General features: G+C 35.5%; 1 protein-coding gene across 5 annotated transcripts in view; it reads left to right on the top strand.

Moving 5' to 3' along the window:
• The window catches only part of AJAP1 (adherens junctions associated protein 1), a 146,415-nt gene that overhangs the window by 93,081 nt on the left and 39,042 nt on the right, over positions 1-14,292 (top strand). For all 5 annotated transcript variants that reach the window (XM_072426198.1, XM_072426199.1, XM_072426196.1 and 2 more), the window contains one exon: positions 4,588-4,675. In XM_072426198.1, the coding sequence (XP_072282299.1) occupies positions 4,588-4,675 (88 nt within the window). The remainder of the gene's footprint in view (positions 1-4,587; positions 4,676-14,292) is intronic.

Consider the following 14,292-nt stretch of genomic DNA (forward strand, 5'->3'; position numbering starts at 1 on the left):
TCTCCACGCCTTCAAATCATGACCTTCTTTATGCTCAGGAGCTCATTTGTACTGAAACTGGAAAGGAAATGAACCCTGTAGGAGTTTTGTGCAATTTACTTTTTTATAGTTTTACCATGTTTGCATGGGTTTATTCTCACATCACAAAACAATTGGGTCCTCTCTAAAACCGGCGTTTAATTATGGTAGAAATTAGATTATGAGCTTCTCTGTGGGACAGTTAGGAGCAGACTATGATGACCTCTTGGAAAACATCAGATATGTCTGAGAACACCTCAGTGACCTTTACTTGTCTCTGGAAACATAATTAGTCTCTGTGTTTGTGAATATCTCCTTAACCCCCAGCCAACCTCCCAGCAGATTCAGGCAATGGAAAAACCTCCAACATATCCACAGTCTTTGATGGACTTTTCCAGCTGGGTATTCTGTCAAGTATCCAATAAAGTTAGTATAATTAAACCAGTTCTAAACTGACCCCCTCCCTCTAATGTTACCAAACCATTTCCACCTTGTTTCAGTTGAGTTAAGAGTTAAGGAACACACAAACTCTCTACATAGCCCTGATGGAAACTGAACGAAGGACTCCACTATTTCAAGGCCACCTAGAAAATATAGTGTTCACATCACACAAGCTTTTCTTTGTGTGTGTTTGTGAGCACCTGTGTGGGTTTTTGCCTGTGTAACGACATAATGATAGCTGTTATTGATAATTTAAATATAAATTTCACTGTTAGAGTTTTTATGTCAGTTTCCATATCAACAAGCTTGCTGAGTGCAGTGACGTAGCAAAATCCACATTAAAACTAATCTATTGTAAATTGAATTTGTGCTGTACAAGATCTTTTGAGGTCAGAGGTTGTGCAGCAACGCAGGAAGCAAAAATGTAATTAATCTGCTTCTTGATCTCAAAATGTGTCCATTTATTTTTCTTGTATGGTGAATATATTATTATTTGGTTGGTTTGGTTACTTTTTTTTTAAAAAAAAAAATCTAAAAATCATAATATAGACTTGCTTATCACGCCAGATACAGACAGGTGAGAATGAATAGTCTAGCTCTTAGCTATATTGTGTTAACTTTTGGGAAATGATTAATTAAACTAAAAAGGTCAGGAAACATTCTGCAGTTGTTCGTTATTTTGTATTTATGACACAAATGTTGTTTCCTTTTTTTTCTAATTGTATTTTTAATAAGTGTTTTCAAAAAAGAGACATACAGAGAACATAAGCAAAGGAGAAAGTTAACATAAGAAACTATAAAAACAAATTATTTGAAAGTAGGTTGGGGACAAAATAACATGAAAGCTGTTACAGCAGAAGATTATTTCAACAAACGTTCTGTAAAACAGTAGAATCGATTATGTATTTACCATAAAACAATGGCAGCAGAAAAAAAACAATACATTTTGCCTGATTTATTATCTCTCCAAGGCTGGAGAGAATACACTTTCATCAGTGAAGCTGTTACATCTAGCAAACCTGGACTGGATCTGGTCCAATATTGAAAACATTTTCTAACAAATAGTAAATGATTTTTAAGAAATCCATTCCAGGTTTGTTGGATCACCCAGCTTCACTGATGAAAGTGTATCCCCTCCAGCCTTGGAGAGCTTAAATAAATCAGGCCTTTTGAGTCAGATGAATCCTGACACTGTCACCCTGGAATATTCCCATCCCATTATGGAAGAATGCCTTTAAACTTTAATAAATCAGGGCCATTAGGTCGATTTTTAAATTATAAACTCAAATCTTCAACTGGGCTAGATTGGGAGCTTATAAAAAAATATATAACAACTTAGAATAAGGGAACAGATGGAGATGAAGGAGATAGAGAAGAAAAAGCAAAAAGAAGAAAGGGGAAGAAGTAAAGAGGTAGAGGGAAAATGAACGGCGAGTCTTTGTGCAAGCAAGCAAACTGGGTCTTCCAAAAGGCATCCCAATTCTTTCAAATTTAAATGATAAAATAAAATAAAATCTCTCTGTAAAACTTGGTACAGTACATGTGAAAAATTCAACCAAAAACATTAATAAACTTGACCCTTTGATATTGTAACTTTCCTTTAAAATAAGGTTGCTGTTGCTTACATGACCTGTTAAACAGACCCCAGGGACAAATAAAATGGCATTTTTATTGTATACCGTAGCATTTTTCAACCACCTGAATTTTTTTTTTCTGCTTTAATTCATCTGGCAGAATCATTTTCTTCCAAAATTTTGTCACTACTAATAGGCCAGTCTCTGTAAATTATTTTACAGATACACTAACCAGACCCAATGTTCCCAAAGCAGTATTATTAGAATTCCAAACGTTACTTGTTTCCACAAGATTATATCAGTGATGAGGTAGTGTATAATGGCATATGACACTAGAAAAGGAAATGAGATATGCCACCTCTTGTTCATCCAATGTACTTACATAGGCTGCCAATAGATGAACCATTGAAAAAGAAAAAAAAAGAAAAGCTTGAGAGTCAATTTTCAGATGAGCTATTTATGGACTTTCATCATTTCTTAAGAAGTTCTACATTTTAAATGGGAATATAGAAGCTACAAAAATGTATCAGATACTTGGTTAGTTTCTGTAATTCTTTTCTACAATGACGATTTGCATACCATGGGAAATCTAGTTGATTTTAATTTATGTTATTTATGTTAAAAACATTTCACTGGAAAGTGGAGAAATACCTGGCTGCATCTGTAAAGAAACATGTGCCCTGCCAAAGTAGACCAAAGACAAAGGTTCACTGCTCACTAAGTATCATATATAATTTTATTGATGCCTTTGTTTCAGCTGTGAAATTTTCTCTTGGCCATCACAAGACAGTCCAGGGTGTCTGAGTCCCCAATATACCCTTTGCTCCCCCATCAATGTTGCTGGAAGTGGGAATTGGAAGTCTTCTGGATGATTGGTGGTGCTCTAATTGGTCCTCACCCAATATGACAGTGCAAAGCCAATCATAAAGTGAGATGAGGAACATGTTCCTCCATTCCCAAATGGCACCAAGGAAAGGTGAATATGTCCTGACAAGGAGGAAGTCATTGCGTTGAAGCCTTCTGTCTTCAAAGCTCAGCAGATTCCTTCTTCTCCATGCACAGTCATTGGGATAAATAATGAAAATTGCAAATATGTATAGTGCTGACATGTACTGATACATTTACAGTACATTGTGTTTAATATATTTATGTGGTGCTGGTATACACCACAGTAGTTTTCATACGACGTACAGTAGACCAATTTAGTCCCCACCTCAGGGGACCTTACGGTTCAAAGGATATGATGTTCATAGGCTCCTTCTTGATCCTCCCAACCTTCTTTTTTATTTTTGCTAAATATTTTATTAGGTTTGTGTAATGTACAAGACATAGAATGGAATTGAAATACGAAGTACAGGAAGGAGGTGAAGGTAATATCAAACAATGGAAAAAGCTATACATACTACAAAAAGTGGCTAAACACATAAACTGTAGTACAAAAGTACAAAGTCCAAGCAACACAGGTGTAAACATGTAGGAAGCTATAGCAATGGTATACCATAGATGGCTTTGCCATTTGAGGAAAGCATACATCAAGTAATGGAACATAAAGGATTAAAGCAGGTTGTTCCATGTTATGGTAAAACTGTTGTATGGATTTGAGAAATGCTTCATGGTAGATATTCGATAGATTGAGAAACAATGTCTGTAATTGCCAGGTTCCAGAATATCAAATTCAGACATATACACCCTGTATAACAAACATCCACCAAGTAGCCTGATTAAATAAAAACAGAGTAAAAAATAATAGCAAAGAAGAGAAGAACTGAGAAATAATTAAGGGGCAGAGGGTGAGTGGGGAAAGGTCTAGGTATAGGGCTAGGAACAGTCCACCATGCCCATGCCTCATGGCTTTTGCAAGCCCTGCAAAACACTTGGACCAGATATGCTTTAAACCTGGGGAAGTCCTTGAATACTGTTCAAGCCATCCAAGCAAAGGTATCATTCATATTGGTCTTTCTCTAAAGCAACCAACTGATCCATATGTTGAATATGGTCCTTTGTGCTTTCTGATGCAGAGTTTACTAATGAGGTTTCCATAGTCAAGTAATCACAGGAGACCTCTTCTTTAGCTTTGTGCATGGGCCCTGTAGGCCCATGGGCCATAATTGTATGCCCAAACTGTAAGATAAGGGAGCATGGTTAGGTTGATCAGACCTTCAGGGATCCAGGAAGGTATGCTGTGTCTTCTACATAGCCAACTCTCGTGAGTTTAGCATTATGCCCTCAGTTTTATGCACACCTTCAGCCAATCAGAGCACAGGATTTATAGCTTTTTAGAACCTGTAATTAATTTGGATGTTCACAGTTCCAGGTTCCATTACACTATCCTTTACAGCAAAGCTATAAATTTCTCTTTGAAAATACACATTAAGGTTTTTTTTTCTTGCAAAAAACAATGCCAAGTCATGATGAATTATCCAAAACCATTGATAGAGCTTTTCACATCTAAATGGCATTTCCTGCTTTTTTTTTATCAATTGTTCTTGATGTATTCTGTTTGCTCGCTCATTTATCACATTGCTTTGCTTTCTGTCTCTGCCTTTCTGTACAGGTCTTGCGGTCCACCAGATAATCACCATCACTGTCTCCCTAATCATGGTCATTGCAGCATTGATAACAACTCTCGTGCTGAAAAATTGGTAAGGATCACTCCTAATCCTTTTATACCTAATGATATGTAGTCTATCAATAACATAAATAAGGGCTTAAGTAAGTTGCTGCAGAGAAGAGAATGTGGTCTGTAGATGTGTCCCATTTCCTTTGGGTTCAGTAATATCCTCTTCTTACAACACTCTCAATAAAGAGTGTCTGATCCCAAGGACAACAAAAAAATAATATATTGAAGCTTACCTGTACATTTTTTAAGGTTAGGAATTGTTTGTGCTTGCAAAAAAAAAACAAAAATACCAGTTGATCCAGTCAGATATCTTGAAACTTTATGTGCACTGAAGGTAAATCTTTTAAATGTTATTAGCCTTCCCAGCTATCTTAAACTGTAAACTTAGAAACAACTCCCATCTATGTAAAGGATATTGGGACACAGGGGGATGTATAAAGTGCATATCATAAGATCAGCCTAGGGTGGCCTCTTTCAATCCTTTTATCATTGGGGAACAATCTAGGGCCTTTTTTTGACCATTTTTTGACGCTTGAGCTGTCATCAGGGTTTACCTTTCCTCAGCCAATCACAGAACACTGGAAGTGATGAATAGGGAAACTTGTCCCCATTTAACCTCTAGTGCCCAGGGATCCCACACTGACATTGTGGGATAACCTATAAAAAATAAGTTAGTTACACAAAACACACACATTCAATAAATAATTTTAAAACATTTTACACATCGAATCCCGTGTTTTTTGGGTCAGGTCTATCCAATTTCGAACAGCCATATTCGGGTCAAATATAAGGACAACCCGAATTCGAACACCTACACTAGAAATAACAGGTCCTAAAGGAATCCCTGCTTTTATCTCTATATCCACAATTTACAGTACATAGGTGTGGTGGTCAAGATGAAAAATGCCTCTTAAATTGCTGGCCATTGGGAAGAATGTCACTTACAGAGAGCCAAAAAAAAATTGGTGTCAGATAAAATGACCTGAGAGGCACTAATTGCTCAAGGAACTCCTAGCAAGGAATGAATCTTAGGGTTCATGGTTGAGAAACAGTGTTGTTTAAATATAGGTAGAGTAAAGTGAATGCACGTTCCCGACCTAGTTAAGGAAATTAGTTCATGGTAGGGTCACTAGGCAAGAAAAAGGGAAAAAAAACTAATAAAGCTACCACATCTCACTGATAATCTCTAATAATATTAATAATAAAATGTTTCTTGGATTCAGATAAGCTAAGGTAAATAAGTTTAAACAAAAATTGTGTAATTTTTAGTTAGCATTTGTATGTGGTTAAATAACTGAAGTGTTATCCTTAAAGTTTAACCATGAGCAAAACCAAAAATCACACAATACAATTTGCCTGTAGCATTTGCACTTTTGTAGAATCAAAAATTAAACCCTTGACCCCCTAGGGGATGGAGAGGGATTACAAATCACAATGTTGCGCTGCATTTCTGTATTTTTGTTATGAGACATAGGGGCTTCCTTATTCAACTGTATACAAGAATAAATGAAGGGAGAGATCACCACTCTTAGAAGTGACAGATTTTTTTGTTGCATTACCTGACATCACCCAACATGTTTCTCAGAGTCTCTGCTTCACCAGGGCTTGAAAAACTTACATATGTATAAACAGGTATTAACCTCCTGGACGTTACACTGATGTCTAGATTTCTGTACCAAAAGCGGTACACTGTTTTTCATGAATTTTTTTTTTTAAATTGTAGACCTGTAAGTTACAGAAATATGTCCGAACAAGGGTCTAGTAGATATCATGAATATAAAAAAGTTCGAAACACACAATCATGTAAAAAAAAAAAATGTACTTTTAATAAAAATAAATAAAAAACACAAAAATCAGCTTAACCCCCCTAGCGTTCTAATTCTGTCAGTTTTTTGATGCAAAAAGTGATCCTATTTTTATGTGTTTATATTATGGGCTTGTAATTCTTAGGATTAACTCCCGGGTATGATTTTATTTATTAAAATTTTATTTATTTATTATATTATTAGAATTTTATTTATTTATTATAATATAATCATAAATTATAATATAATACATAGTTATAAATAATAATTTTTTTAAAAAAATGAAATAATAGACAACAATGTAATCTAAAAATAAAATATAAAATTAAAAATGTACTTTTATTTTTATTTCATGTTGTGTGGTGTTTTTGTACTGTAAAAACCATTTAAAAGCAAATTACATTGTAATCTGTTTTTAAATTTCCCTCCCAGACACACCCCCTATACATCACCAATCACATCACCCGGAAGATGACTCATCCTCCGGGGTGATGTGAGTGGGGATTTCCCTGCCCTGCTCACACAGGCACACAGACGCTGGAGCTGCTGCTGCTCGCATCTCCAGAGAAATGCAAAGCACAATGTAGGATTTCTGCATTGTGCTTCACATCTCACTGCAGATGCCAGCAGCAATAGCAAATTTTTCATTGCTGCTGGAGGAGCTGCGGGGACCGGGTAAGTATTTTCTTTCAGTTGTAATCCGATTGTCATACAATGTATGACAATCGGATTGCAATATAACGTTTGTTTATTTTTTTAACCACCTGAGAAAAGTTTGGGTTTAACACTTTTTGCAAGTGTTTTTACCCCAAACCAAGGTCGGGTTTATCGCTCAGGTGGTTAAACTACAAAGGTTACAAAACAAATAATATTGATTTATGTAAATCATGTGGAATCAAAATACCACCTTACTCAAACAAGTATTAGTGGAAAAAACTTACCCTTGACCGTAATCTTAAAAAAATTAGTAATTATTAGTAATTATTAAAATGGTTTTATTATTAACACAGCACTAAAGAAAACTTTGGACTTTAAGGGTGAAAAGCAACACTATAACAATGTAATATTGCTTTAAAAAAATCATAAAAATTCTAAAGACAGACACATGTTTCCTAAAGAAACAGTTTAAAGCGAAACGCGTAGCGAAAAATTACTCAAGTCAGCGTGTTAATGTTGTTTTTAAGATAAAATAAAGTTGTTTACAATGTTGTATACATTTTAAGGAGTTTTTAGTGGACAATATTTCTTAAATAATTAAATTTGTAATTTAACTCCCTCCTCTTTTTTTATTGTTGATGCTATTCAGTGATGTGCTGCCTCTACCCTGTTATGTGTTATCCAATTTTGATATATTTATTGGTTATACTAAAATATAATATATATACAGTTTCCAAAGCTTGGCTTTGGGAAATAAAAAAGGAGGGGTTTACAGCAGCAAATATATTGTACATATATAAATATATCTTTACATATATACATACATATATACATCAGTATATTACATACAGGCATATTTTGTCATTTATAGTCACAAAAACAGTTACATAAAGTCAGTTTTCATTAGGGGGAAAATCCATAAAAGTATACAGTGTACAATGTGTTCTTAATTCAAAAGACTTTGATACTGTATAACTTAATGCATATGTACAGTAAATACCTTAAAAGCAATACAATGCATTCTGTTGCTATTCATATTTTAAGCCTTCACAATATATTTTGTTGAAACAAAGTTTCTGTGTTCTTAAGAAGAAAAAGAATAAATAATTGTAAGTTATTCAAGTTCATGCAAATACATATAGGATTTCATTTAACTGAATCCATTATTCTTTTTTTTTCCTATTTACGCATCCTTGAATAAACCCTTTGATTTTGAAAAAGTACTGTAGGGAAAAATAAATTATTGTTTTCCTCTACAGTGTTCTCAAAGACTACCTGTGGAGCTTTTTATTGGAAATTGCAGTATGTCTGCAAACACGAAAAAAACATAACGTTACAGTAATTATAGACCATGGTTACCTTGCGGTATCTGAAAGGCTTGAAAACTATGGAGTTCTTTAAAAAAATATAGTTGATGTAGACCTAAAAGAGAGAGTGACACGAGAGGCTGACTTAACAAGACCTTCTATTAAAGTGTGCAAATCAAATTTTAAATATTTATATATATTCAATATCAGAGGCCCCTGTCACATGTTACTAGTAAGAACCAGTAAAACATTCTCTGCACGAAACTGAAGGATATCAATTTAGTGCACAGAAAGTTACAAGGACAACAGAAACTTGGCAAGAGCAGCAAGGAGTCACGTTTCTCATTCTGCCACTTGTGGCGACTTAACACCACCATAATTACTAACTTGTGCAATGGAAACTATCAAGTACTTCTCTGAAAATTTAAGAAAGTTTCAAACATCTTACTCACCCAGCTCCTGAGGGGGCAACCTATACTATACCTATACTTTTTTAATTGATGGGTTATTGATAGATATTGATGGATATTGATGGATATCTTTCTAATAATGTTATATACTACTTTTATGTACATAATGTATCACTCTCCATGAATTCCCCGAGGAAGCCTGTAGGCGAAGCGCCTCAGAATAGGAGTCATTATACCTTTGCACTCCCAACAACTTATTGATTAGGGATTCATTGTTTAGATACATGGTCTTATCTCCCATGAAGTTTTGAATGGGAGTGACCAAGCTATTTCACATGTGTATTGAAATTTTGTGTACTACTCACTATATTTTGTTTGAATGTAATACAATTAAGTTTGTTGTGAAAAAGACCCCAGCATTTTCTCCTTTCTTTGTTTTATAACCTTCAGTTTACTATATGGGTTGGTGGCATTTTTTTTCAAGCCATGCATACCTGTCTACTAGTGTTGATGTTCGAATTCGGGTTGTCCCTATATTCGACCCGAATACGACTGTTCGAATTCGGGTATACCCGAACCGAATTTTGCTGCATTCGTTAGTATGTGTTTTTTATTTTAAACTTTTTTTTTTTTTTTTTTTACTTGTTTTTTTTTTTTTTTTTACAGGTTATCCTACAATGACATTATGAATCATAATGTCATTGTGGGATTCTCGGACCATGGGAACTGTGCGGTCACAGTTAATTGAAAGCAGGTGCCTTCAATAAGCTGTAACCGCAGGCAATAGGAGGGCAATGAATAGAAATACTATGTCCATTCATACCTTTTCTGCTCTGTGATTGGCTGAGAAATAGACCAATCACAGAGCAGTAGAGGTATGAATGGACATAGTATTTCCATTCAACCTCTATTGCCCTCGTATTGCCTCCAGGATCAGGGGAGCAGAGCTGTCAGCATAAAGCTCCGCTGATTGCTCTGCTCCCTGAGTTGCTGAGGAAAGGGAAATCCTGATCAGGCTTTCCCTTTCCTCAGGGAGCAGAGCAATCAGCGGAGCTTTATGCTGACAGCTCTGCTCCCCTGATCCTAAAGCCAATACGAGGGCAATAGAGGTTGAATTAATTTTCAATTAACTGTGACCGCACAGTTCCCATGGTCCAGGAATCCCACAATGACATTATGATTCATAATGTCATTGTAGGATAACCTGTAAAAAAATAAAAAAAACAAGTTTAAAATAAAAAACACATACGAAATAAATAATTTAAGAAAAAAAAAAAAAAAGAGTTAAATTACACAAACACACACATTAATAAAATAATTTTAAATTAAAGCCTTGTCCTATTTTTTACTTATATTTTAACCCTTTCAGGGAATGAGTAAGGGGTTTTATGTACCCCTGTACTCATTCCCTAGGGTGGGGCGGTGGAGATCTGGGAGTCTCCTTATTAAAGGGGGTTCCAGATTCCAAAGTCCTGCTAAAAATGTTTATAAAAGCCCCCATTGTTTACAATGAAAGCTTTCATTAAAGCTTGAAAAAGCTTGAGTTCAATGGAAGCGTTTTCTCGCGTTTATCCAGCGTTTTAATTTTTTAAATGTTGCAAGCAATGTTTAAGATAACACTCAAAAACGTGCCTGAAGGAAACGTCCTGGTGTAGATTAGCCCATGGGAATGCAGTCCGTGTAGACTAAAGCTGCATACACACGTCCAATATTTATCGTTAGAAACAACCGATGAACAACCGATTGGCCAAAAAAAGGGACCAAGGACACCGACGAACGAGGATTGTCGTTGGAAATGAACGACCGCCACGGTGGATCTGATTGGCCAACAATCTTTCACTATCTATCGTGTGTATGGTAGTTCAGTGATTGTGCATGTTTCTGCGGTACACTTTCTCTTTTACATGTCCCTCCCTGCATCGTTCAAACGATTGTATCTGGTGTGTGGACACTCTTGCTGGATTAAATATGAACAATCATATTGTTACAGCATGTACAGAATTGTGCACAATATGATTGTTCAAGTATAATCGTGCATAATCGTTGATCGGTCGTAATTGTTCATTGTCTAACAATAATTATTGGAAGTGTGTACCTAGCTTTAGCCTAAAATTGATTTGACAGGTGCTCTTTAATCTTCATGTAAAGCACAGGGGTATGGAATAGGGTTATGTATCTTTTTATATTGTATCTTTTTATGTATCCTTTTACAATGTATCTCTTTATAATGTATCTTTTATGTATCCTTTTATAATGTATCTTTTTACATCTGTTTGGAGGCTGTAGAAGCTCCACACAGTGCTGAAACAAACCCGAATTTTTCTCCCATTGACATGGGATTCGAATTTGAATTCGACCACCCGAATTTTTTTGCTATATTCGGCCGAATAGCTGTCGAATCGAATAGTGAGCTATTCGACCAACACTACTGTCTACCTTGTCGAATTCCAATGCCCTTGTAACTTCCCATGCAGTAAACAATATCACAAAAAATGTTAGCAGCTTTCTTAGCAGTCTTCTGCAAACTTCAATGCAGTATTCAGTATTTCAGTGTTTCTTGACCTTTTAAAGATAGGGGAACCCTAAAATAACTTTTAGGACATCAAGGAACCACTTTTATAATTACTATATCCACAACTCACAGTACATGCTACCCTTACTGATAGCCAAAAAGGTTACTGGTAACCAGTAAACTGACCTCAGAGTCACAAATTGCCCATTGCTCAAGGAACCACTGGAGGAACCCTAGGAACGCTGTGATGAGAGGAAGAGGTGTTTGTTATCCAAATTAAAAGACCGGTTTAGGTTAACAATACCCCTCCTCCATAAATACAGTGCATGTAGGTTACATCGTCACTCTAGGATAGGTCAGGTTAAAATAAAGAAAAAGCCTGAAAAGAAATAATTGGAGCCAATACATGCATAGACTAATAAACTGCAATATTTAAAGTATTTTGTCCCGGGATTAGATACACTTTAATATTGATGGGATAGATATTTATATCATCAAACTCAATATACCATGCACTTTAGGTCCACCGGTTGACATCCAGCATGTAGCAGGTGCCATTTGTTACTATCCTTGTAACAGTTCCATCAGAAACAGGAAAGAAATGAGCAGAATCAGGTCAGCGAGGCAGGAAACAATTGCTACAGAGGAGATGAAGGATCAATCCATAGTGAAATGAGATCGGAGAAGTGTTTAGAGACAGCAGGACAAAGATGGGGCAGCTCAGGGTCACACTCTGGAAAATTATCCAAATAATACATGATTCTCTCATTTTGTGGATAGAAATAAACGAACGAGCACCAGGAAACAGGAAGAGTAGGGCGCTGATCTGTTCTAAGGATAATGGCATAATTGCGAGCAGATGTCACACTGCCAGGACATCAATCTAGTTTTACTTTACACATGTCAGAAGAAAAGACTAACAGTGTGACTAGCACGATACAAGGGAAAGTTATATTTTTTACTGTGGAACTTTGGTCAAGGTTAAAAAATTGCATTTACAATAATAGTAACATAGCATGTATTGTTATCTGAAACCCCCCCACCAACACCACCTGTCTTGAACCAACCAGTAGACACATTCATTTCCAACTTTCTGACAACACTGTTTAGACATGTAGTTTCAAATGGACTTTAAAATGGAACTTAATAAAAATTGTTACCAAGCAGGTTCATTATTGCAGAATGGACAGGCAATGACTCTTCTTCAATTTATTAAACTTACTTGTCAGAGCATAAATATTTAATTACACATGGGAATTCTTTCAGTCCTGGTAGCACTACGAAATACACATTTTAGAATTAATGGCTGCTTCAAATTTAGCTTTTTCAGTGCTGTTTGTATAGTTGGTCCAGTGGCAAAATAGGTGATTTTTTAAATTTCCTACCTAAAAAAAGGGATCAACCTCACCCCTCCTTGCTACTTCCAATGCTGTCTCCTTCACCCAGGTCTCTTTAGGGTTCCAGATCATTGCCAATCCTAATCGGGCATCCAAGAATGCTATACGTCCTGTGTATAGGCATGACAATTCATTCAATGCTGACAGGCGGGTAATACCAGGATTCCCAGCATCTTATACTAAGTTGGTAAATTTATTTTATTGCAGAAGGGATATCACCTGTCCCTTCTATAAGAACAAACCTATCTGCTCTCATTTTTTTTACTTTTCCACCTAAAAGCTATACTCCAACCACAGAAAACGTAATTGAATATATTCATCAATTATAAAAATTCCATGTTGTGTGCACCAAATGCTTTTGTAGACCCAAATATTACCAGAGATTTACCCCATATCCTATGCAGAGACAAAACTAGGGGGGGGGGGGCGGTTCTCTGCTGCAATATGCCTTGAAAATTCCATTGCAGAGGGACTGTTTTCTAATTGATTAATTCAAACCCCATTATACTATTAGGAATGTATTTGTGCAGATGTGTACATTTACAGAAAGGTCCATTTTAAACTGTCTTCATCTTACTGATTGTTTGTGTTTTTGTGCCTTGTGTATTTTTTTGTTAGGTGCTACGTAAAAAAGTTGTGATTTTGCTTTAGGTTTTTGCCTAAAATTGTTCTATTTTAAAATATAAAAGTGAAAAAAGTTGTATGTGTCACTCAAATGTAATTGCATTGAATATTACATTCCATGTGAGTTAATAATTTACTTGTACTGAATCCAGGTGAAGACGTCTTTTGTAGAACTTTTTTTTTACAGCACAATATTGACTCATATATAACCTTCCATTTCCATTGGAAAAATTGCTAAAGTGTATGCAAGTACATAATGGAATTGGTGAAAGTACAACACGCAACTGTTAATTATTTAGAGAGAGAATTGCTAAACTTGGCTGCGGGGAGGAAACATTTTTCAACAGGCCCAGGGTTTTTATTTTATTGAACATAAGAAACATATAAATACTGTGTTCCTAGTATACCAAAAACTTGTCTGGACTGTTATCTTTGAGAACAAATTTACCGAAAACCTCCATCACTTTAGCCGCCTGGTAGCTTTTGAGTTATTGGAGACAGTTGGATGAAAATTGCTTGTGCTTTTCAATAAATCCAGCGAGGAGGTCTCTTTCTTACTGCTTCAACTAACAAGTGACATCAAGCTTTCCTCAAATGACACAGAGTCACTGAGGATTCTGTAAAAATGTTTTAAACTTTAGCATACAAATGGAGAACATTAAAAAAAGATTTGTTTTTTGGCTGTTTTTTAGCGGTTTAGTTATACTAAAAATCTTATCTTAGTTATACTAAATCTTGGAAGACAACATTTAGGATTGAACCTTTAGGATTAATGCAGCGTTTCTCAACATTTAAAACATGGGGGAATCCTTTAAATAACGTTTAGGTTTTCTATATATAATATATATATTCTATATTTAATATATCCACAGCTCATAGTACAATATTATGGTGGTCCATGGGAAGAATGATTTTTACATTGCTGGC

Source organism: Pyxicephalus adspersus, chromosome 11 (genome assembly GCF_032062135.1).
Source record: "Pyxicephalus adspersus chromosome 11, UCB_Pads_2.0, whole genome shotgun sequence".
NCBI lineage: Eukaryota > Metazoa > Chordata > Amphibia > Anura > Pyxicephalidae > Pyxicephalus > Pyxicephalus adspersus.